This window comes from Pongo abelii, chromosome 11 (genome assembly GCF_028885655.2).
Source record: "Pongo abelii isolate AG06213 chromosome 11, NHGRI_mPonAbe1-v2.0_pri, whole genome shotgun sequence".
Taxonomy (NCBI): Eukaryota; Metazoa; Chordata; class Mammalia; order Primates; family Hominidae; genus Pongo; species Pongo abelii.
In genome coordinates this window covers 52,841,921-52,866,971 of record NC_071996.2, presented here as the reverse complement: position 1 = coordinate 52,866,971, position 25,051 = coordinate 52,841,921, and the positions used below count along the sequence as shown (strand labels likewise).

The following is a 25,051-nucleotide window of genomic DNA, read 5'->3' as shown; positions in this document are numbered from 1 at the left end:
GCAGTGCTATTGTGCAACTTAAAGGAGGCAGATGTTATCATCCTCACATAAGGATGAAACTGTGGAAAAGAATTTAGTCAGTGTTCGCCCAAGGACAGATAGTTCATTGGTTTAACCTGGACTAAAACCCAAGTCCCTGACTTGTAGTCACTCAAATCTCAGAAACAATTGTTTATCAGTCTTGTGCTATCCCTAGATGGGAACTAGATGGGGACTCTTTCTCAATTAGTTCTCTCTCCAGGCCTGGAATCAGCCCTTTTTGTGTCAAAGGGTATGTAGTTTCTATGGGAGGGGAGATTTCCTCTGGTAAGGTTAGCCACAAAGAAAATGATTTTTAAACTCAAACCTTTTAGGGCAACTGAATGTGTTCTATTAACTAAATCATACAGAAATATTTATTATTGGTTTTCTGTTCTGTTGGTCTTAAGGATAAACGAGAAAAAGGAGAGAGTAACAGGAAGACAAGCAAGAATCACAAAAGGAAGAACGCTAGGTAATATACGATCCTCCCAGGTAAGGCGTCACATTTTCTAAATGAATGTGTTTCTTACGGGAAAACCTTTTATTGCAGTCTAAAATTTTAGTCTTCTCCAGGAATTTAGGTATACTTGGATCCCATATTCTCATTGAAGATGAGCAGTTTCATCAAGGTTTCACAGCTAGTGAGTGACAGTGCAGACTAAGAATTGGAGTCATTCATTCATTCATTCATTCATGTAATCATGCTGCTACCCTGTTCCAAGTCCTGCCATGACTGACTTCACATTACCCTGAGAATGAAATCCAAATTCTACAGCCAATTATTCAGCCCCTGCCTGCTTCCTTTTGCTCCCCGACCTACGCTCTCCCTCCTTCAGCAGGCCCCAGTCATTCTGGCCTTTCTTCTGTTCCTCAAACCTACCAAGACCTTTCCTTCCAGCCTGTAACCTTTCCACTATCTGTGTACGTCCTTCTGCTGGACCATGGGTCTGATCCCTACCCTACTATGCTTCAATAATGCCATGCCATGTTTTCTATGAAGAAAACATGGGGTGGTCTTACTTCTTTATTTACTGTCTATCTCCTGCCTGGAATGTATGCTTTTTGAGAGTAGCAAACAGATCTGTCTTGTTTACTGCTCTATCTGAGTTCCTAGAACAGTGCCTGGTTTACAGCAGATGCTGAATAAGTAATTGTTAAACTAAATGTTAGATGAATTTTAAAATATATTAAGTATCCACTTCACACTGAACACTAGAGATTTTAAAAAGGAAAAGGAAGAATTTTTACCCTAGAGGGATTCAAATCCTGGTGACTTCAGGCAGTTGGTTTTTCTACTCTATTATACATCCATTAAATTTTGCTCAGCAACTGGCAGATTCCTGGAAATTCAGGTCACCTGATTTCCAAAAATAGTCATCCACTATGATTCCAGATGATTCTTTGGTGAAGTGATTATGCATCTTGTTTTGCCTGGGATAGACCCTGTTTACCCCTGTTGTCCAGCCACAATCATTGGTAGTGCCCCTTTTGCTTTCAAAAGTATCCCAGTTTAGATGATAAATTATATGGTTACCCTATTCATTGATCAGCCAATTCGTAAACATTCTTAATTATTTCTGTTAAAGTGATTTAACCATATAAGCTACATCAATTCCGAAATATGGAAGGTCAAATCATATCTCTGGAAAGGGGTACTTTCATTAAGTTAAAAATAAGACAAAAGATAGGATGGACACAGCTCCAGTTAGTGAGTCCACCAGCGAAGCCAGAATTTCTCAGGACACATTGAACAGTTCTGAAAAGCGCAAATAAGATTTTACATGCAAACTATAACACAGGTCAAGGACTCTTTATTGTGCCAGAAACCATTCTGCAAACTTCACTTGCATTACCTCATAATTACCATTATGACTCCTATTTTACAGATGATGAATTTGAGGCTCAGAGAGGCTAAATAATCCATCCAAAGTCATACAGAAAATGTGAAGTTGGGGACCCAAATACACCTCTTTGTGATCTCCTGCCCCAACTACTATGCCCATTGCTTTTTAAGCAAGTAAACAAACATGTGAATAATTTGATTAATGTTTCCTGTGTTTAAGTAGTTTTGGGAAATGCTACGTTAAACTATGTTAAATAGTCTGCTTTTCTCTGGGATTTTTAAATGTTTGTTAACATTAGTGTGCTTGGTGAATCTTCAGTGAGTGATGTGGGTACAGTGTCACCCTCACTAATTGGGCCATGGCACCCTTTGTGTCAGGAGGGAACTAAAGCTCAGAAGAACAAACATTGGCAAAGGCTGCTCTAGGAACCCTAGCAGCGCCAGCAACCCGCTTGTCTGTGGGTCAACCCTCCACTTGTGTAAACACAGACCCACCGATGGAGTCTGAGTCAATGATCTTTGAGGGGGCTCCAATTTTCTCAGCCCCAAATAGGACATCATTCCTGGTCCCCTGGGCTTCAGGGGCCCTACCAGTCCACTACTTACATCAGTGCTTTTGACCACTCTTCATTGTGCCTTTTCACTTCCCATGTTGAACTTTCTGATTTGTTTGCTTTCACCTTATCTTCTTCTCATTTACAAGCCTAGGAGTCTCCATAGGGGACCATGTAAGCTGGTTTTGGCCAATGTGCTACTACATTGTAACAATTGAAATCTCCTGAGCATTTGGGGTGCAGGAGATGAAGATGAGAAAAAGAAAGACTTCTCATAGAAAAAGAACAAATGTGTGGGCTATTCTGGTCCTTTCTAAGATTCTTGCTTGGGGGGAAGAGTTGGAGGGCTAGGGAGATGGATGTGGAGGAGGACAGAATAGAGGGTGGAGGGTTGTATTTTTATTTTTCAGCTAAAGATGTTTGTGCCTTCTCAGTCCAGTCTAGGGTGCTTTGATTCCAGGAAGATGGAGGCTATAGATAAAGAATTAACAGTATCAAAATCTGCCCCCCCCAACCAGTCCCCTCACTGCAAGTGTGGGGAGGTGCAACTAAGCTGACAAGTGTTTGGGTCCCTAGCGCAGTAGGGTTGAGTTTCCAATGGCCTCTGTCACTCAGTCATGGGCATCTTCCCCTTCTCTTTCTTCTCCCCTCCCACCTCCTGTACCTACCCCTCAAAACCTTTCTGCCTCCACCTGTACAACTGAAACTGACAGGTTTCAGAAGCCAGTCTACTACTGTGACCCAGCCAAGCCTGTTCTTGCATCTGGAATAAAGAGGCTGATCTATTGGTCCATGGCCTATGTACCTGATACAAACCATTAAAAAAAAAATAGAACCACTCAACTATTCTCCACCCAAGATTTGCTTCCTATGTTTTATCACTGTCCTTTGACTTGGGTGGGAAATGTTTTTATTTTCATAAATGCTCATGAGGCTTCTACCGATAAGCCCCTATTAAACTATATTTAAAGGGATTGTAGTTCAAATCAATATGCACAGATACCAGTTTCCCACCTTGCCGTGTGGACTTGTCAGCAAAGCATCTTTGGGGTCTTCATGTTGTCTAAGAGCCTTGGTCTGAAATAGATCCCGAATGGGCACCCTAGAGGGCGCACTGCTTACATTTTCGGCATGCAACGCCAACAGCGCTCACTCCCAGGCTCCATAAAAGGGGAGGAGGCAGATCAGTTTCCTCCTCTCATTGAGAAAGAAGAGGATTGGAAGGCCGGGCGTATAAAGCCGCGCAGAGAGCGTGAAACAAAGCAGTCGGCTCGGAATTGGACTTGGGAGGCGCGGTGAGGAGTCAGGCTTAAAACTTGTTGGAGGGGAGTAACCAGCCTGCTCCTCTCGCTCTCCTCGTCTGCGCCGCGTTTCAGGGGTTGCCCATCAGCCTTGCGATTTATTTTTATATCTGCTTTTTATAAAGAGAGAAATATATATATATTTTCTTCTTAAGAGAAAATTCCTGTTCCAAGAGAAAATAAGGCAACATCAATGAAGGAGAGAAGAGCCAGCCAGAAATTATCCAGCAAATCTATCATGGATCCTAATCAGAACGTGAAATGCAAGATAGTTGTGGTGGGAGACAGTCAGTGTGGAAAAACTGCGCTGCTCCATGTTTTCGCCAAGGACTGCTTCCCCGAGGTGAGTGTGGCCGGCCGCGGCTTCCAGGAGGGGGTCGGCCAGTGGGATCCCAGTCCCGAGGTGGGCTTCCCCGCTTTCATCCCTTTTTCCTTTAAAAAAAAAAAAAAAAAAAAAAAAAAAAAAAAAAAAAAAGTCTTTCTCTCCCCTTACTACTTTCCCCTGGTTAGACTGCGGAGAAAGGGAAAGTGCGTTGGAAGCGTTTAGGGTTGGGACGCGCCTGCACATGGGGTGGTTAGCTCCTGAAACTTGTTCGTTCCTGTGAGCATAACCTGGGGTTGGGAGATTCGGGTCAGCAGGTCTGTGAGAGCCGGGTGGGCTGAGTGGGGAGTAGGACAGGGGTTTCGGAAAGGGTCCATGTGCTTAGTGTGTGGTCTGATGTGTGAGGGTTTTCTTTCTTAGTTGGGGAGCGGGGAGGCGAAGGGTGTTCAATGGGCGTCGTGCGTTTAAACATAACCTCTTTGCCCTCTTTCCTTCCTCTTTTGCCCATTTTGTCTATCCAGAATTACGTTCCTACAGTGTTTGAGAATTATACGGCCAGTTTTGAAATCGACACACAAAGAATAGAGTTGAGCCTGTGGGACACTTCGGGTAAGAGTGGGAGGACCGCGTGGCGCTTGGGGCGGGTTTCCAGCCGCTGGGAGATGCGCGGCGGGTCTCGGGAAACCGCGCGCTACAAGCCGCCTGCGCCCCTCCCAGGGGATTCCCACGGTTCCTGTTGGGCGAAAATTGTATCCCTTCTGGGTGGGGGCGGCAGACGACAGCGTGGACGAGGAGATGGCAGTGGGGAGAGGAGGGCGCTGTGTGCCCGCCGGGTGACCCCGCGGTTGGAGCCACTAGTGGCCAGGTGGCCGGGCGCAGTCGGCCCCCGGAGCAGTGGTCAAGTCGCCTTGGGTCGGCCGAGGTGGCCCGATATTGGGGGGTGTTGCATAGGCGCTGCGTGCGTCTTGGCGGAACCACCCAGCTCAAAGCCGGCGCCCCTCCTAGATCTAACCTGCTGGTTGGCGGGGAGGCGGGGAGCGCCGCGGGGGTGATGGGAGGCGGGAGAAAATCCCAGAGGCGACGCGGTTACGTGCAATTGTCGCTGTTGGGGGAAAGAAACTGAGCGCAGGCAGCCGCGGCGCCCGTGACGCCTACAGCCAGGAATGCGCTGGTGGCGCATGGGCCGGGCAGCAGCTGGGCCTCCTCTTCGCGCCGCCGGCCGCCCGCGGCGCCTCGATGCCCACCTGTACCGAGCTTTTCCCTTTTCCCCCACTCCATCCCGGTGATCACGCCCGTTTCCCCTTCACCACACCAGCCCCTCCTGACATCTATTGCATCCCCCACTCGGCTTGCCTCCAAGGCCGCGGGCAACACTATTCGCCTTTGACCTTCCAGTCTACTTGAATTATTGGCGCCGCGGTGGGTTATATTCATGGGTCTGAGGTTCAAGGCCGGGTTATTGCTTTCCCATGCGCCCACCCACCTACCTGGCGCGCGGTGGTAGGGAGGGCTAGGTACCCTCCCGGTGGGAAGGCATCCGGCCCCCCGGCTGAGTTAGGGGTTTGGGCCCGGTCAAAGGCCGGGGAGTGGCAGGGGGGCACCATCTGAGGTCTTGGGCTGGGACATAGGCACCCGCCGCCCTAACCAGTGGTGTCCAGCGAGTTTGTTTCCAAGAAGGGTGTCGGCTATGGAAAAGCAGGACCCACTGGGAAGGCTGGGTAAAGGCCCCTGCGCATAGGGCTGGGAATTTAGCAGGGAGCTGAGTTGCTGGTGGACCGAGCCAAATCCGGGTGAAACTGGCGAGGAGGAACGCTCAAGTGCCAACAAACAGGTTTGCCGTCAGGCGGGGAGGCCCTGAGGTGGAGCCGCACCCAGCGGGGAGTGGCCTCGTGGAGGTGTTTCTGTGAGCTTCCCACAACCCTAGGCTTGAACCGCTGGAGGCCCCGAGGGACACGGGGATTCAGAGAGCAAGAGGAAGGAACCAGACTGACAGGGTCGCCAGAGGCAGTCCCAGCACAAAGGCAAGCGAGAAGTCTCGCACGAGCGAGCGCCTCTCACGGTCGGTGCCAGATGCTCCGACTGCTGCAGTGAGAAGGGCTGATTTTGTTTCCCCCTGGAGTCCGGCTCTTTCTCAGCCATTCCAAGGGCAGCAGAATCAGGACTTTGCCGCCGTGTTTTCTGTTGGGGATTGTACACAGACTCGAAACTCTGGAGAAGGTGTTGGTAGACGGAATTCAAGTGGTTCCTTATTTAAGTAGTTCCTATCAGAATTATTATACAGCCTGGTACTTAATGGGCTCTGATTCCCAGACATATCATGGTATGTATTTGTTATGCCTACTGGATGGCACAGCTGGTGTGGTACCAATAATAAGCACCAGTACTCCCTGCCCCGACCGGCAGCCCTGTTTGGACCTAATGCACGATAAAAATTATTTTGGCACGGGATGGAGCAGTGTGTCTGAACCAGTCGTTGATACAAAGCTGTGTTTAGATCTTAGCTCCTGGTTACCATGGATTTCTGTGTGCAAATCCCCTACCTCCCTGGGTCTCATTTTCATCATCTGTAAAAAGAGGACACTGAGTTAGATGATGTGCAGGATCTCTCCCAGCTGTACACTTCTTGGCTTTATTGGGCTGGACAGGCAGGTCTTTTTGTTTCCCAGGATGTTGGTTGGCTTCAGCTCTTAGTCTTAGGGGATCTGGCATCCCGTGCTGGGGTTTTCACAGCCTACAAAGCAAGCCAGGTTCTGGGCAGAGCCAGGCTTCCTGGTGGATTTGGGAATGAAACCCATTTGGACAGGGAGGGGGAATGGGTGGGCTTATAGGAATGCTGGGCTATACATTTCCTATCTCAAGCTTCAAGAGTCACAGGACCACCAATGGATATTTTGGAATCGATGCCTAAAGGGCTAAATTGATTCTTCTAGGGGAGAAAAGACACATTGTTTGATAAAGGCTAGAACATAAAACAAAATGTGGACAGTTTATAGTTGGAGGCTGTCCTTGTATGTGCAGATAAATACCACTTCAGGTATCTTCATGCATTTAATCAAAACTCTACAGTTCGTAGACTCTGCACACATAGCGCAATGCCTTGCATACAGCAGTTATCCAATAAAATCTGGTGAATGAGTAAATGAGTAATGATATGCATAGTTGCCACGGAGATGAGGTTCCCTGACATTTATTCACACTGAATTACCTGTGCACAAAGAATGGCAACTTTATAAACATTGCCTTTCATCGAATTAAAGATAATCATCTGAAATGAAGTTTGTAGTGAAATAATCACTTGTCTTTTTATTTAATGAAACCAAAACTTATGTATGTTTAACTAAAATATAAAGGTTTGAAAATGTGATTAAGAAAATTTTGTACTGCAAAATTGTCCAGTAATGAAATCTTAGTTAGAATTTAGATTTAAACAAATGGAAAAAAGGGGCATAAGGGAATTATTTAGAATTCCATTATGTTGTTCATGAGGTGAAATGTTAGTTAAACACAGTCACCAAGCACTGCTTACTTAAATTCTAAGAATAGCCTGTTTCCATCAAAGGTGATTTGTTGTTTATATCTAGCAGGAACCATTGCATCAGCAACTAATTATTTCAAGGATCTTTAACATTTTTCCATTTAATTCCCAGCTTTTCATGGCAAATTTCTGGACAGGATTATTTTTTGGTAAATGTTTGACATTTTCTTTGCCCACTAAAACATTTATTTAGTTCAGATTGTAAAAATAATTGCATATGCCTTATGCCTCTTGATATATTTATTTTTTCCAAAGGCCATCAATTTAACTCTGGAGAAAAGACCCCAGCCAAGTCTGTAAAGTTCTAAATGTCAGATAAATTGCACTTTTTATTTCCCTCCTAGAACTCTGTGAAAGAGACTTATATAGGAAAAATTGGGTGTGCCTGACTGCTCTTATATAGGGAGAGAGATGGGGTGAACATTGTCCTTTGAATGATATTTCCTGTCCTGTTTACCCTCCTAGCAGAAGGGCAACCATTTAGAAGACAGAAACAGTTCCTCTCTTATCTGGCCTCTTTAGTTGGACAGCTTCTCATAAGGGGTCTACTTTTGCCCCCAGCAGTCATGATCATGCATAGGCAAAACTCTGCCAATTTGGATGTGGGAAAGATTACCAAGTGAAAGTAGGATATGTGAAGTCTCTTTGCACCAAAAAAAAAAAAAAAAAAAAAAAGTTTCCTGCTTTTTAAGGCACAGTAACTTAATATTTCCTTGCTTTCTCCCTTTCTCCATCCATCTCTTCCTTTTTTTCCACATCCATTATAAACAGGCCCTCTGTTAAGACCTTAGAGATACAGTGTTAATTAAGCATGGTCCTGCTCCTAAGAAGCATACAGTTCAGGTGGGGTAATGGAGAAAAAGAAGCTCTTCTGGTTTAGCGTGTATTTCATTAACAACTCATGATGCACCTAATTTTGTCAGGTCCTTGAACCCCAGTGCCCTTTTCCACTTGGTTGCAATGTTTTTCCTTTGTCAGATATCCTAGGGCTTATAGATCCTCTGGATCCTCTTCAGATAGGAAACAGCTACCACCCACCCCCCACCCCGCCCCATTGCACACACCAGTTAAAGCAACTACAAAAGGCATTTTGCAGTCGATTCTTAGGGCTACAGTACTGCAGCCCCCCAACAAAAGTAAACAAAACCTTTGTAAAAATGCTGTAGGAATCATCTAAAAGAAGGAATTTTTAAGGCCCATAACTTCTTCATTTTCCTAAAAAATATTTTTCATTATAAAATGAACATTCTTAATAGTTGCAGAAATGCTCCCATTGATTTTCAAATTTCACCCAATGAGTTTCTGCCAAACAATGGGTAATAGTTTCATTTGTGAAGTAATAAGTAAGACCAAAGTAATTCTAATATCTTGTGCTTCAAAATTGGCCACACTTGCCAAGCATAGAAGTAATTTGTAGCATGAAGCCAAATGCCTACTAATAATAGAAATGTAGTCATTTAAGGATCACCGTATCTTTTCCTAAGAGATTTGATTGCAGTGTAATTTCAGCACATGTGATTTAGGGAGTAATAATCATTCATTCCAGCTTTTTAACCAAGGCAAGTTAATGCACATTTTATTTAAGGCTTATTATTACTTTTAACCTATTCAATTCAGCTGTTAAAATTCCCCACAATAACTATGCTATTGCCTCATGAACACTCTTTTGAATCTTGTCATGATCCAAGTTTCTTTTAAGCCCTAAGTGCTAAAGTTAGTGTTTCCTATTTTAGTTTTTAGCGTTATTAACACTTAAGGTGGTATCCTTTATTTCTTAGAGAAAAAGAGAGGAAAAATATCTTAATTACCTAATGGCCTTAATATGAGGACAAACTTCTCTATAAACAGAAGTCTATCTAAGCTGTTATATTTAGATTATTATACATCAAGTATGAAGAATGGTCTTGGTGACAAGCTCTCTAATGAAATATTTCTTAATAGGGATGGAAATGGTTCAGCAGTATTGGAGATTAGTATATAATTAATCCAGAAAAGCAGCTTAAAAAGAGATCACTGCTCTCTCTCTCCCCCTCCCCCCTTTTTTTTTTGGTGATTTAGCATATAAATGAACACATCTAGACAAGACATAAAAATGATTATAAACCCAGTAAACATGGTTTAGTGCTTTCTGTGTGAATACAATCTGATAGATGCTATGGGAGGGGTACAGAGCTGGGTGAGAGCAGCTTCTGCTCTTAGGTACTCACAGTTTCACCATGTGATAAGACAGACATGGTGAAAACACGAGTGACAATAAAATTTAAAATATTCAGGCTTCCCCAAGCTAACAAAAGAAATAAAATGAGAAGCCCAGATTAAGTGTCAGGTGTTTAGGTGAGAGGAGATGCCTGTAGACTGAGATTTGAACAGGGTAAAGACATCCTTCTTCCCTGACAACCTTCTTTGAATACCCACAGGACAAACAGAGGACATAGAAGGACTTCCTCCTGTCTAGTGCTGTAATACCTGTTTATAGGAAGGTGAGCCTGGAGGTTCTAAAGCTGGATTTTTCAAGGAACAACAAGATCCAAAGAGTTCTTGAAGGCCACATGGGTAGCCCAGGCTCCCTAACTCATGACTTAATGGTCATTGACGCCCACCACAATTCCTTTCCTTTCTAGAAGTTGACTAAGTTCTAAGAAGTTTTTAACGTTCCTCCCACGTGGAAACTTGCTTACATTTTGTGGCTCTCAGATAAAACAAGATTCTGGAAGCTGAGAATTAGAACTTAAATTAACCTTCTTGGAGAAAGGAAGAGGCTAAGAATTTATGAAGGAGCCAGAGAAGCATGGGATTTGAATATCAACTGTGAAATTGCAGGAAACCAAGCATTTCATCAGGTCGTAATGATCCATTGGAGCTTAGGGTTTCAAAACTAGGTTTAATTCTTAACGAGTTTTCACACTGAAACTCTTATGTAAGAGACCTGGGTTAAGGTAAAACAGATAGTTTGTATGGTGGTTTCCAATAAGCAGTACATAAAACTGCATTTGGAGATTTGTCCACCATGCAGTAAATTCCATTTAAACCAAGGAACCTCCTAAAAAGGGGAGGGGGTGGTATGAATGCTCTAAGTCTACATCTGTCTGTAGATTTTTTTTTAGCCCCATTTAGTGCTGTTTTTTTTCCAATCTGGTTTCTCGCTAAGTTGCACATTTCAATGAAGCATCCAAATTGGTCATTCTGATACCACCTGAAATAACCAGATGTTTCCTCATTAATCCAGTTCTTTTGCATGTAAATATGACACCAAGGACCAATACTTTCTCCAGTTATCTCATGGTGCCTGACGGGTTCTGCCAAATGAGTTAGTCGTGGCTCAGTCATTTTCTGATGTCCTTTAAATGACTTCTCAGTTGCTACGTATTGGCCACTTTCTCAGAATCTCCCTTGGCAAAGCAGATATTTTATTGACACGGAATGTAGTTGCCTCAGAAGTTTGACCAGGTGTTGTGCACATTGGTTTTGAAAAATGAGCCTGATGACATAGTTTGTGGAAAGATGAATTCACTCATGGGATTCTACTCCAAGAAATCTGATTCTTAGATATCATATGAAACAAAAACTTGAATCCATTATCCCTATTTACTTTTAGGCATATTCATATACATATACTCTTATCCCTAAAGCTCTTGACTTAACCATGGTTCCACTGTCAGTAAAATATTTTGATTCTTACATATTTTTAAGTATCTTGATAAGATTAGGAGTTTAAAGCTAAACCTTTATTTAAAGGCCAAACATATCTACCTGTCTGACTTTCTAATTTTGTATCTACATTGCCCCCAGAAATAGAAAATCTTTATTCCATTTTAATAGCAACACATAAATGCCCACAAAATTTTATAAGATCTGTTCATAGTTCCTATTATCTGAATCCATGGAAGAAATAAACAAAATATTCTTCCTGGGAGTGTTTATTGCATATTTGCAGGCATGGTATTTGTTGTGCAGACTACTTGAAACAAGAACTAAACAGTCTTATACTGAGTCAGATACAAAAGTTCTGCCCAGACTTGATTCACATTCTTGAGATTGCTGCTAATTTAAACCTTTTACTCTGATTAGAGATGGCATGAGGAAATGCAATCTTGTAATAATTGGGCAGATCATGCCCTCTCACATGCTGCAGCGTTCAGATGTGCTCATGGTGGTCACTAAAAATACCAAAAGTTAATCTACTTTTCTCTGCCAAAAATATGCAATAGCTGTAGCTTACTCTTCTTGGTAAAAATTTCTTAAGGGGGAAAGGGAAGCTTTTCAAATGAAGGTTCAAGTTAAATAAATTATATTTATGAAATATTCAACAAGAAGAGTTTTCAGTTCTCCAACTCCTCTAAAGCCTCTCACAGTGTTTAAACTGGTACTTTGCAAAAGGTTCCATAAAGCCTCTCTTTTGGGCATGAATCTTCTTACGTATACATTTAACTATGTACATATATGGTGTGTTCTATCTTTGTGAAAAGGTGACTTCAGCAGGCAGGTATGTGTCTGAAGAATTAGTTTCTGGGTGAGGCACGTTGTGACTATTCTTTGGCTGGAAATTTTGCTGTCACCCGGAATTAATGATCTTGAATACAAAGATGGGTAGATCTGAAATTTCAAAAGCTCTCTAGAACTTTGATGATGTTTGCCAAACTTGAGCAACTCAGAGAACCCCAAGTGTACACTTGTTCCAATCTATCCCCAGCAAAGCCTTTCAACTATATTTTCTGGGTGAGGGGGGTACACATTTTGCATATATAGTGTAGTTGTTTCTTTACAATATAGAGTTTCCCAAAGTTTTTCCTTCAGAGGTGTGGCAGTTTACTTAAAAAGGACCTTGGAATAGGGTTGTGAGCTTAAAGTTTCATATAGTACCAGAGAAATGCTGCATCTGAGAATTTCCATATGCATGAAGCCTATTCCACATGCTGAAAAAGAGTTTCATTTGACAAGCAAAACGCAGTCCCTAAATGTTATTGGACTTTAGTCCATTCTTAGGTACTGGAGCACATACTCTATGTGTATCAATACCTACCACGTACTGCAGTTAAAGTTGAATACTTTCATACTTAGTAAAAGATGTTGATCCCTCCTGCTTGTGCTGTGTTTAGTTCTACAGTTAGCACCTTGGGAGTTTTTCATGTGCATCTTTTAAAAACACCTATAGAAGTTTTTTTTTTTTTTTTTGCTGTTTGGCTTCACAGGGTGTTTTAAGACTTTTCTGGAGGGATATAGGAGTTAGGGGCAGGTATTGTTCCTGCTTTACCCACTTACTTTCAGCTCCTTCCTTTGGTGTCATTTCTGCCCCTCTATATTGCTTCTCGCTTCACAGAGTCATTTCTGGAATTCCTCTTCCTTTTCTTCGGCATGCGTTGTCTCACGCATGCCTGTGATTCCACCGTGCCCTCTCCAGCTTTGCTTGTCTTACTTCCTTTGTGCAGTCTCTTGGGCTTTATGGGGAAGAAAAAGAAGAATTCCAAGTGCTTAAACACAGAGTAAACACTGTAAAGTTACACAGGAGGTGTTTTTGTGTGTGTGTGTTTTTGTTTTTTTGTTTTGCTTTTTTTTTTTTTATCCTGAAAGTCCTGCTGAGCTAATGAGTTACATCTTTCCTGGTGGGACAGTTCTTTGATAATTCTATATCAATATTTTTCACTATGAAAAAATAGAGACAATAGATATTTCTATCTAAGACAAGATAAACTTAACCTATCAAAAATATAGTGAATAAATGGTCTTGTTATTTTAAATAAATTACTCTTGTCATTGGCAGTCAAATTATGCTTATAACTAAGAAATATGGGAATCAGTTTACTAGTACCTTTGGACACTCGTGTTGATCTGAAAGCAGCACTGTTAATTAGCAAAAGTAATAGAATGGGATCAAAGTGTCATCCCTAATTAGATCATGTTAAACCTCTTAAAAATTACCTGTCTACCTCCACAAGCACAGTGGTTTATTTCTCATAAACCTTTGCACTACATATGTATTTTTGCTTACACTGTTAACCAGATAAAAACAAAAGCAGATACAAACTTCCCTGAAAATCTGGTTTAACTGGAGAACTCTGTTTCATTTTAAAATCAGGCCAGAGTCTAAATTTTGCAGATATTTAGATATATGCACTAAGCACAGAAGCCAGCCCACTTGATTTTAGTAGGTAGCAGTCTCCAGCAGGTGACACAGGGCTGAGCACAAAGCCAGATCTCCTTTGTGGCCATAAAATGGGTGGGGGACAGGAAACATAGTCCACAAAGGGAGGGGTATTCCCAGCAGTCATGCGGTGGCCTGAATGTTGAAACCATTCCTCAGGATTTTCCTGGCAGTCTCAATTTTAATTAAACTCTTTTATCCTCTTTGTATTTCTTCAATCACTTTTCCTAATTTTTTTATTTGGAAAAGATGGTCTCCATTGTCATAGAGCAGTATTACATCTGGAATTAGCAGTGAGTACTCTAGCATCATACAAATCGTATCCTGAAAGGAGCTGGTAGGTACCTGGAACAGTTCTCTAAGGATACTAGGTCTGCTTGTACTGGAAGCTCTCCACAGGGAGAGAGTGGTTTTTCCTAATGTGAGTGATTTCTGGGAAAGGAGATCTCTGAAGCCTCGTTAGGTTTCTGACAATCCTAACTGTTGGCAGCTTTGCCTTCCTGGGTCTGGGATCAGGTTGTCTCTTGCAGACTTTGAGGAGCAGAGGAAACTCTCATTTATATGTCCAGTATTTGGAGCTCCACTCTATGATCTAGAATTTTCTGACTGCCTGTTTGGAAAGAGTCATTCAAATGTTTACAGCAGGTGCTGTGCTAGAGTTAGACTTTGGACACAGAAACAGGAAAGGTTCTAGTTGAGAAAGTGTGAACTTCTCAGAACTAATATGGAAATACTAATGTAGCCATAAATAGTGTTCAACCATCTCATTTCTGATGCCTTTCGAATGTTCAAATGAGTGAACTATTTGTGAATTATTCTCTTCACCTCAGAGTACTTTCAGCGACTGAAAAGGCAGCCACGGCTTGTCATTTTCAGAGACAGCCTCATTCTAATATACCTTCATACTTAAAATGACTTGACTTTTTAAACTCTAAACGCTTTAAGCTTCTGGGAAATATCATTCAGCTGTCAGCCTCTGCTCTACCAGGGTCCTGGTTCCAGATGTGGGTAGGCAGCTGCTGCAGCTCATGAACAGCTCTGACTTAATTCTCTATTTATTCACACTTTTCTTCCTGATTCTTGTAACATTCTTTTCTTCCTTGCTTAGCAGACACACGTGGCTTGAAGTTGTCACTCTCCATTGTAAAGGAGCTAGAGAAAAAGCTGCACTGTTGCCTGGGGTTCCACAGCGGATGCCAGGGACCCAGAGTGTATTGTGTGAATAGAGGGTGATGCCCGCTGACTATAGTGTCTTTTAGATCACAAGAACAGCCTCCGAGCAAATGTTGTTTTGATAGAAATATAAACAGTGATATTTTTTCTAAAGCTGCTTTTTAAGTCTCTCTTCCTGACTTTGCCTATTGAGGTTTTGATTTATCGGGGGACAACATGTCCTGTTTTTCTGCTCAAAATGGAAAGTGATGTCAAAATGAAATAGACTTTTAAAAAGAGTTTGGTGGTTTAGATTTTCTTTTTCTACTCTGGGGTCAGATACATATGTGTGTATATATTTGCCTAGTAAAATCATTTTCATGTGATGCTTCTGAAATGTCAGCATACGGAAAATGATTTCTTAAACAAGCAGCATTTGGCAGGCTGTATTTAGTTTTCCAGTCAATCATTTCATAACTATAGGCCTCATGTAATTGCCCATCCTTTGGAATTCTTAAAGAAATAGAAGAAACTTCCTTGATTGACTAGAGAGTTCTGTGGTTAAATTAATTGGCTGGTGCCTTGAACCTTTAGGGTACCCTGGATTTAATTCAGGTTAAGATTCTTGGATCATGCCTCAGTGTCACTCTCAGAGATGGGACTCTGTAAAAAAGTGACATGATCCTATATGACATTTATTACATTCTTGGTTGTAACAGGAAGAAAATCTATATAGGGTTTGGTGATAAGTTAAAATAAGCAAGCTCAAAGGTCAGTGGCCTATCTAAACTTACATCTTAGAGATGGGTAACACTGATGTGGTTTACTGTGGTTTCTCTTTGCATAGTTGAACCCTCCCTCTTCCTCTCTCCCTCATTCACCCCCATCCTGCTGTCAGAATTGATCTTGAGTTTTGGTCTCTTTCCCAAGAAGTAGTTCAGTTTATGATTCTTGCTACCACTCAGCTTTTAACAGCGGTAATACAACCATAATACCCATGTTAATACGTACTGATCCCTTACTAAAAGTCAGGCACTGCCCGGGTTTACTTAATCTCAGGTATGTATGTTGTCAGCATCTTCATTTTATGAGTGAAGAATCAGAGGCACAGAGTCCTAAAGCTACCTTGCCCCCTCCCTCTTCAGTGGTGGAGGCAGGTTTACACTCAAGACCACCTGGCCCCAGGTGCTTCCCTACTTTACGCAGGTAACTTCAGGCCCTAGTCTTTGAACCATACAGATTTCACTTAAGATCCTGGCCCTCTTCTTGAATTTATGTCAGATACATGTGAGGCTTCATTCATCATATATTTCTAAGCAGGCTTTTGTGTGTCTGTTTGAATTCTTTTCCAAGAATTAGGGGAAGCTGGGAGTCGGGTCATGATGTGACAGTCAAAGGACTTAGCCTGAAAGGGTAGAGTTAATGCATGACAGACAAGGGGACTCTCATCTGAAAATTTGTGTATCTTTGTTTCTTCTCAGGTTCTCCTTACTATGACAATGTCCGCCCCCTCTCTTACCCTGATTCGGATGCTGTGCTGATTTGCTTTGACATCAGTAGACCAGAGACCCTGGACAGTGTCCTCAAAAAGGCAAGTGCTGGGGAATGACGACACACTTCAGTACTGGGTGATGTATAAATAGAAACGTGGGGTTTGCTGGGGAGGTCAAAGACTCTAGTCAATTCCTTGCCTTACAGTTTGTAATTGAACACTAGAAAGAACCCTCTAACACCAAAATGGGGTTTCCACTTTTTGATGATGAACCTGCTTGAAATTTTATTTCATGAAGCTCTGAAACAAAATAAGGGCCTTCATGTTTGTCCTTTGGGAGAAAATGGTACAGCTAAAAACAGTTATATTTGATTACTATCATATTCATGTCTTCCTTCCTTCTTTCAGTGACTCAACAGATTGCATCTTAGTTTACAGATTTACATTTGACCTCAAGTCAGATAGTGAAAGGAATGCAATAAAGCCTATTTTAATAAAGAAGCTGTGTTTTAGTTATGGTGTTATTAGAAACAGAAATGGAACTAGTATAGGAGGAATAGGGATGTGTCCAATATGAATTGTCTGATGATCAGGTATCTGTCTAGTAATTATGATCAGGTATCTTTCTAGTAATATAGAAGCAGTGCTTGTAAACATGTTATATATTATAACGTACACATAGTTTATGGAGGCAAAGGTAAGTCAGGTTCCGTAGGAACCTAACTAAGGAAGCTATGGATGGAAGGAATCGGGGGAGATCAAGAGGAAGAGGATCTATTACAGGATGGGTCACAGGAACTAGGGAGGCCAGTGGGGGGAAGGGGCGTTTCTTGACCTCCAGCAGTCGAGACTCAGCCTCCAGGTAGTTGTAGAAGACACATGCCGTGTTAGTCCATGGATCAGCGTTTATTAGCCACTAGCTATTTTCTCAGCCCTGGCCTGTGTGCTGTGGGGTTTCAGAATCAGATCCTTGTTGGAGCACTCCCTCTCCTCCACACACTGGCTTCAACACCGGATGTGGCTGAGAGCAAGGCAGTGTCAACTGAGGGGTGACCCATGCAGCCCAGTCTGAGTATGGTATGGATTGAGAAAGACAAACATGCAGGTGTGGCTAGGTTGGTTTTGTTTTTTTTGGTTTTAATTTTTAGTGGAATTTATTTGCATTTTGTGTGTTTTTATTAGTTTACATTCCCCTATTATATTTGATTGCTTGGCGTGTGTGTCATTGTGAAATCAGGATTTGAAGTATAATAATCCTTCTGTCTCTACTAAATATTACAAACAGAGTTCAATAAAATATGACTTTCTTAATAGATCAAAGGCTCTTTTTTCCTTTTTAGCTCCTTTCAATTTTGAGTAATACATATCTAACACAAATAATGCTAATGCTTGTCAAATCCAGGCAGGAATACACCTTTCCTGTCTTTAATGCTTGTAAACAATTGCTAGACATGCAGAGGGAGGCCAAAGTCATTACACAGCTGAAGAGCAACATAACAACATGTCTAGTTCTGTCTGGAGATAAAAAGGGTTGCTTATTTACTAGAGATTTTACTTGATGTAGTATCAGGCTATGCATAATTTATGATGAAAAGCCTTTCTCCTGTTTTATTTTGCTTTTGTCTTCTAAGACCAAATGAATAGTGACGTTGGGCTTATAGATATTAATGAGTATGTTTTACATTCCTGTGAGGTTTAAGGCTCATGATAACCCCTGTGGTTTGTCTTGATTAATGGAACCCTTTAAGTCCTTCACTATCAAAGAGGAGGTTAGAATGACTTGAAGTAGGAAGGATTTCTTTTTTTTTTTTTTTCCAGTTCACCTTCCACTTCTAATGCCAGTGCCACCTAGCATATGGTAGGTGTTCCTACATAATTCTGAAAGGAGTGAGGGAGAGAGGGAGAGAGGGAGAGAGGAAGGGAGGGAGGAAAGAAGGAAGGAAGGAAGGCAGGAAGGCAGGCAGGAATAAGTGGACAAAATGGGCTCTTATGGAAAGTATATTACTCCTTTGAATCCACTGGTGTAGTTTGCACTAGAGTTTGTTACCCAAAGTACACCCCTAGATTTGGAGATGCCTCCTCTAGTGATCTTTTAAGTTATTCTTGCTGGATGTCCCTCTTATCTAGTGTTATACTTAATACATGACTTCATCACTCCCAGTATTCTGTGAATTTCTTTCCAGAAGACACAGCTATGTCTTAATCATCATTGTCACTGCCACAGTACTTAGTAGAACACTTACATATTTGTGAATGTGGGTGGGAAGAGTCAGGCGCCACTTCCCCATCTCAGCCTCTCTAGGCCCTGCCCTCAAAGGCCAAAGATCTCCTGTGACCGCCCTGAACCCTTGACTCCCATGCTGTTGCAGAGCTCAAGCTTGAGGAAATGAAGCCACAAAAAGCCACTTGCTTGTTCTTAAAGAGGACAGTTGGAATTCCAAACCAGGCATTGCTGAAGGTTCTAATAATTCTTGTTAGATCATGAAACAACTAGACAAATTGGAATAGATTGAAATAGTTTTAAACTAACTTGAAGGCATATGAGCTACAGGACGGGCTGCCTTCCCGATGACCCAAGAGATGTTCCTTTACAAATGTCATGGTCTGTGTTGATGCAACCATGTGAACAGAAGCTCCTTCAAGGCAGGATGTTCTGTTTTATTAACTATCTCAGGTACTTAAATAGAGCCTCAGCTCGTGGTGGCATGCTTCAGTGTTTCATGATGGGATCAGGGAATGCATACTTGTGCTAGTGTTGCCTCTGCCTTATCCCCAGCTTTCTAGTTAAGAAGGATCAGATCCACACACATAGAAGGATGTGGTCACTTGTTAGGATATATAATTATTCTTAAGACACATTTATCTTTAAGAGACACACCAATAATTAAGACATTACTGAAGCTACCTTTGGACAACATCTACCAAGTCTCTTTCAGTAGCAACAGATGAGTCACAGAGGGAGAGAATCAATCATAATATACATAATTATTCTCTAATGCTTAAAAAGTTGTAAAACTTCACATCTGTTCAGGAGATAAATGCAAACTTTGCTTCTTCATCTCAAGGGACACTCCTTTTTTAACATCTTTTTTGAGTTTCATTCTAATGTCTGCCAGTGGAGAAATGGTTTTTATGATATGGATACCGTTACTTTGTTCATTTTTAATCTTTTTTTTTTTTCTTTCGTAGTGGAAAGGTGAAATCCAGGAATTTTGTCCAAATACCAAAATGCTGTTGGTCGGCTGCAAGTCTGATCTGCGGACAGATGTTAGTACATTAGTAGAGCTCTCCAATCACAGGCAGACGCCAGTGTCCTATGACCAGGTATGTATGTTGCCCATGTGCAAAACTGGATTTTAGAAAGAGTGAAAGAAATGGACTATCACTCATAATAAATAAAATAAAAAGTAGCTGCTTTTCTAAGGGCTCACCCAGTGGTCAGTTGTGAAATTTAAAATGCTGTCATTTATTAGTGTAATTACATGATATTTGGGTACATAAACAGTTATTATGCTAACCTTGTATATTTCTGCAACTCCCAGTAGGTTTAAAGTTAAATAGGTTTAAGAGAGAATGTGGTCAAAATCAGTAATACTCTTTAAGAGAGGTAATCTGATTTTACAGTCGGCAGCACAATAATAAGGCTGTTGCCAGTAAAGTGGAACACTCCATAACACCATCTTTCAGAGAGTCTTCATTTCTGTAAGCATTTCCCCCAAGTATTTAGAAATGAGAATCAGTTTCAAAAGCTCATTCTCATAAAACCTACAACCAGATTCTAAAGAGAGTTCGGTTGAAATACCAAAATTTTATTAAGAATCATCATTTTAAATACTGCAGTCTTCTTAGTCTTCCATTTCTCATTAGCAAAAAATTTGGTATTTTAAATAAGTCGGTTTGGTTGATGTGCACATGCTTATTGTTGTGTACATTGGTGGTATGGTTCACACTTAGAAATTACATATTTTGTGTTTCATAAAGTAACAGATGTCACAATAGTATTATTCCTTTCCTCAACTTATTTTGGCCCTAAGTAAGACACAATCACATACATTTCAAAATCGATTTTAAATTTCATTCATTGCCCATGTTTTTGGTACAACCTAGTCACTAGTCTTGAATGCCATTTACCCTCAAGAAAAGAGAAATGAAGTGCGCCATGAGGCCCTGGAACAGGTTCTCAAGGCCACATCGCCACGGCCAGAGCTGTGTGGAAAATGCAGAGTTTATGTTCATGACCTTCAGCTAACTTACTTCACTAGTAAGATTCTCTAGGCCATTCCATGCTTGCTGTGACCCTGGAAAGCCTGAATAACCAGTTAACTCTTGCTTGCAGTTGATAGTGAAGATGAATCACCTCCTTAGCTTCACTCTACACTTCTTTGAATCACCTCATGTTAAGTGTTTGATAACCAGGGTCTTCCTTTGTTAAGATCAGCCTTTAGCATTTATTCAGAGCTCTAACACCTCTAATGAGCCATGAGAGTTGGGCATCTTAGGGATTGGCTCTTGACTGCAAATATTTATGAAGTAATAAGTAAGGCAGTTTACATTTTAACAACTTTTTTTTTTTTTGCAGTGACACTTGGAAAATTCAGTTAACATATCAGCAAACGTTTTGCAATGCGTTATTATTTTGTGGTATTAGAAGATGCTAGCTAACTTTCCCCCAAAGTCTTATTGCTGATTAAAATCCCTTCCTTTGCTTCTCAGGGGGCAAATATGGCCAAACAGATTGGAGCAGCTACTTATATCGAATGCTCAGCTTTACAGTCGGAAAATAGCGTCAGAGACATTTTTCACGTTGCCACCTTGGCATGTGTAAATAAGACAAATAAAAACGTTAAGCGGAACAAATCACAGAGAGCCACAAAGCGGATTTCACACATGCCTAGCAGACCAGAACTCTCGGCAGTTGCTACGGACTTACGAAAGGACAAAGCGAAGAGCTGCACTGTGATGTGAATCTTTCATTATCTTTAATGAAGACAAAGGAATCTAGTGTAAAAAACAACAGCAAACAAAAAGGTGAAGTCTAAATGAAGTGCACAGCCAAAGTCATGTATACCAGAGGCTTAGGAGGCGTTTGAGAGGATACTCATCTTTTTGGAATCCTGACCTTAGGTTCGGCATGTAGACCAAGTGATGAGAAGTGAATACATGGAAGAGTTTTGAAGTGTGACTTGAAAAATATGCCAAAAAATGAGAGATACAAATGAGCTAGAGGAAGATAGGGGGGATGCGAGTACCTCCAAGAAGAAAAACCACACTCTGAATGGTGCTTGCATTTTTGTTTTTGTTTTTGTTTTTGTTACAATCTATTCATGGATCTCTACTTTGATTTAATTTTTAAATGTTTTAATCTCCTTTACAAAAAGTATACGTTAATATACCGTCCTCACAGGGGAACTGGCACTGTGACCTTAGCATTTAGTTTTCTAGAGGATGTGATCTAATTTCTTTCTAGCTCATCATTAAAATGGAAATTGTATCAGGACCCATGGGATATATCCAGAGGAAAACTTTATGAGGCTTTGAAATCTTGCCTTCCTGAAGATAGCTGAGTAGGATGGTTCTAAGGAAAGCCTTTGCAATCTTGCAAGATTTGTAGACCAGCACTACGAAGATCGCATAGATCAAATAGGAAAAAAAAATGTCGATTTTTATTCAGTCTGATGGTTCTGTTCTTCATTGTGGTTGTCATTAAAAAGTGGTAAATTGCTCAATGTAATATTTTTGTGCGCTGTTTAGAAGTTGTGTGATTTTTTTTTTTTTGCCATCGTTGATAAAAATGCAAAGTCAAATAAAAGGTGTCTTGGTTTGACGTCATAGAATGGTCCAAGGAGAGAAAAAAGGTAGTTACTGTTTTCACCAGAAAAGATAATGAGTGAAGGAAAGAATAGTAGCAGAAAGCACAGTTTGTGAGTAAAGCTGTCTGGAATTAAGTTACCAAAAATACAAAGCAAAAGGACTATTATTTTGGGTTGAAGCTCCAAAACTGGCAGCATCTGATGATCTGTTGGTTTATTTCACTTTCATTAAATGAATATTGATGAGAGAAGATGCCACTTAACCAAGCTTTAGAGAATCCCTAGTGGAAGATTATATGATAAACTTTCAGTCCTGACATAACACTAGGGCATTTCTAGAGTGTGATTGCTAAAACCTCACTGAACAGACGCAGCCAAGGTCTGTGTTCAGCACTTGGTCGCTGTTGTTATGTAAAATAATAAGCATTTAAAATAGTTTACAGATATTTTTGACCAGTTCCTTTTAGAGATTCTTTCAGAGAAGAAACCAGATCTGACCTGTTTATTGTTGGCGCTTGTTGAAAACGAGCTTTCTTTCCCATGATAATGCTTCGTTTTTGAAGTGTTGAAGCTGTGCTCCCCTTAAATTGTGGCAGGAGAGATTAAGGTAATTACAACACTCAGTTCTAGGTCTTACAAGCACTTTGTTTTGTCTGTGCAAGAAAATTCGATTCCAGTCATTTCCCATAAAATACAGACATTCTACCAACATAATATGCTTTGATTGATGCAGCATTATGCTTTGGGCAGTATTACAAAATAGCTGGCGAGTGCTTTCTGTATTTAAATATTGTAAAAAGAAAATAAGTTATAACTGTTATAAAGCAGAACTTTTGTTGCATTTTTTAAACTGTTGAAGTCACTTTGTATGTTTGTTTGGTCAATGTTTCCGCAGTATTTATTAAAACATACTTTTTTTTTCTTCAAATAAAAAAGTAACCATGTCTTTGTCTAAATGTGATCTGTCTTTTATTATCTACTTCCTGATTTAGCTCTTTAGCTTTGTTCTTTAACATAGGTGATTACAGAATCTGGCCTAACATTTTCTGAACTAGAAGGCTTTGGAATTTTTTGATTCTTCATAGTAGTAACAGATAAACCTGCATGTATAAAAGTTTTCATGATGCTTTCAAATCACAAGAAAAAAATGGGGCATAATTAAAGTGATTTGATCATATACAAAAAAGAGCCATGATACTGCCTAAGATTAACTTGTAGAAAATATGGAAATCCTTCAAGTCTTTAAGAATGAAGCAATATGATGCAGTCTCAAGTCAGGTTTAATGCTAATATGAGCCTAGTTTGCCTCTGCCCTGTGGGGTCCTAAGCCTTGGTCTTTAACCCATGCCACCTCACAAGGCATGCCCTTGTTCACAGCAGTTGTGGGGATGACCCAGAACACAGCTTTTGCAGCAATTGGTGGAAGGATAAATAACACAGCACAACATAATACAAGTCTCCCCACTGACCTGGGAGATGTACAGTAAGCATGGAACAGCTTAAAAGAGAGGACTATCTCCCCATAAATCCAGTTGATTCTCAGTCTTCAGCTAAAATACTTACATGTAAGTTTACATAAGTGTCCAAAGATACTCTGTGGGATTTTAAAACAGTGCTTCTTTTTACACAGCTAAGTCACTTCATATAAAAAAATGCATCCTTGTGGCTTCTTTTTTTCTGAGTGGCTTTGGGAATCTTGGAGGTATAGTTATTTGCTTGGAAATAATTCTCAGAAGCCCAAAACAAAGGGAGAAGCAGAGAATCCAGCATGAGTGAACAAATTAAAGCACACTGACGTTATGAAATGGCCTTATAAACAATTTTAAGCACAGAGATTTACTGAAAATGTCTGTAACTCATTCTCGTCATCAAATAGTAAAGGAAATAAAAGTACTTTCCAAATCCTCGGTGTTGAGTAACTTCGGAGCACAATGTCTACGTCAGGCTTGCAAGAAACTCATTTCTCAACAATCACTGGCACAGAAAAATAAAAAAAATAAATAAAAAGCTGAGATTTTGCTGACCTTGGCAGTATTTTATATGTTGTACAGTAATGTTCCTCTCTGGTCAATTGTTCTTTCCTAGCAGCTTTAATTTGTTGAAGCAAAAGAAAAACGTTTGTCTTCAGCCTTGGGCATGGATGCCTTCGTTTTCTCTGACTTCTTGCCTTAGCAAACATTTCTTCTAAGCATTCTGTGAACATTCCTTTCTATTGATTAATGATCATGGTTAATGCCTTTTTAAATACTAAAAGGTGGTTTTCAAACTCTGAGTAAGACTTACACTGTGTCTCTCTCATTTTAATCTTTTACAGGAATAGTTTCTTAGAAGATTCTAGTCTTGCAGGGAGTCTGTCTTGAGTACAAACTTAGAAATAACTCAGGGAGTTATTTTTATTGGAAAGAATTTTTTCAAATGACCTCATCTTCTAACTCTCCTGAAACTCTTAAAGCTGCTTATCCTTTTTCTGCTGGGTTATTTTGACACCAGCATTCTGTTTTAACCTCAAAGTTTTTATTTTTATCATTTTTCCATTCACCAAATATTTATTGAGTGCTTACTATATGCCTGCCACTTTTCTAAGTTTGGCACATAATCATGAATTAAATGCAATCTCTGACATAGAATTTATAATGTAGTAGTGGGAGACAGTCACTACCAAACTATAGTACACCAGATCTGGTTGTCATTTCCATTGACGTTAACTGAATCATAGAAAGTGGGTAGGCACTAAATATTCCAATACATAGCCAGGCACATTAATGCAGTAGCCACATATGTTACACCACATATGGAAGACGATCAATTGCTAGTGAGAGGAGGCTCCTTCATTCTTTATGTCTCCCAGAGGCAGTTGGTAACTTATTTACAACTTTAGGTTC

At 40.7% G+C, this 25,051-nt stretch overlaps 1 protein-coding gene across 2 annotated transcripts; it reads left to right on the top strand.

Moving 5' to 3' along the window:
- Positions 1–3,604: 3,604 nt before the first annotated feature.
- Positions 3,605–23,125, top strand: RND3 (Rho family GTPase 3). Of its 2 annotated transcripts, NM_001132475.1 has the most exon segments (5): positions 3,681–4,062; positions 4,563–4,650; positions 16,349–16,458; positions 19,549–19,683; positions 21,073–23,122. In NM_001132475.1, coding segments are annotated over 5 exon segments (735 nt in total). In that variant the 5' UTR covers positions 3,681–3,912; the 3' UTR covers positions 21,325–23,122.
- The last annotated feature ends 1,926 nt before the right edge of the window (positions 23,126–25,051 follow it).

Excerpts from the sequence above, each read along its gene's own strand:
- RND3 (XM_024242936.3), top strand. The coding sequence starts at position 3,981 with ATGCAAGATAGTTGTGGTGGGAGACAGTCAGTGTGGAAAAACTGCGCT. Across the intron at positions 4,063-16,348 it reads CCAAGGACTGCTTCCCCGAG|GTTCTCCTTACTATGACAAT; the intron begins GTGAGTGTGGCC and ends GTTTCTTCTCAG. Across the intron at positions 19,684-21,072 it reads CGCCAGTGTCCTATGACCAG|GGGGCAAATATGGCCAAACA; the intron begins GTATGTATGTTG and ends TTTGCTTCTCAG.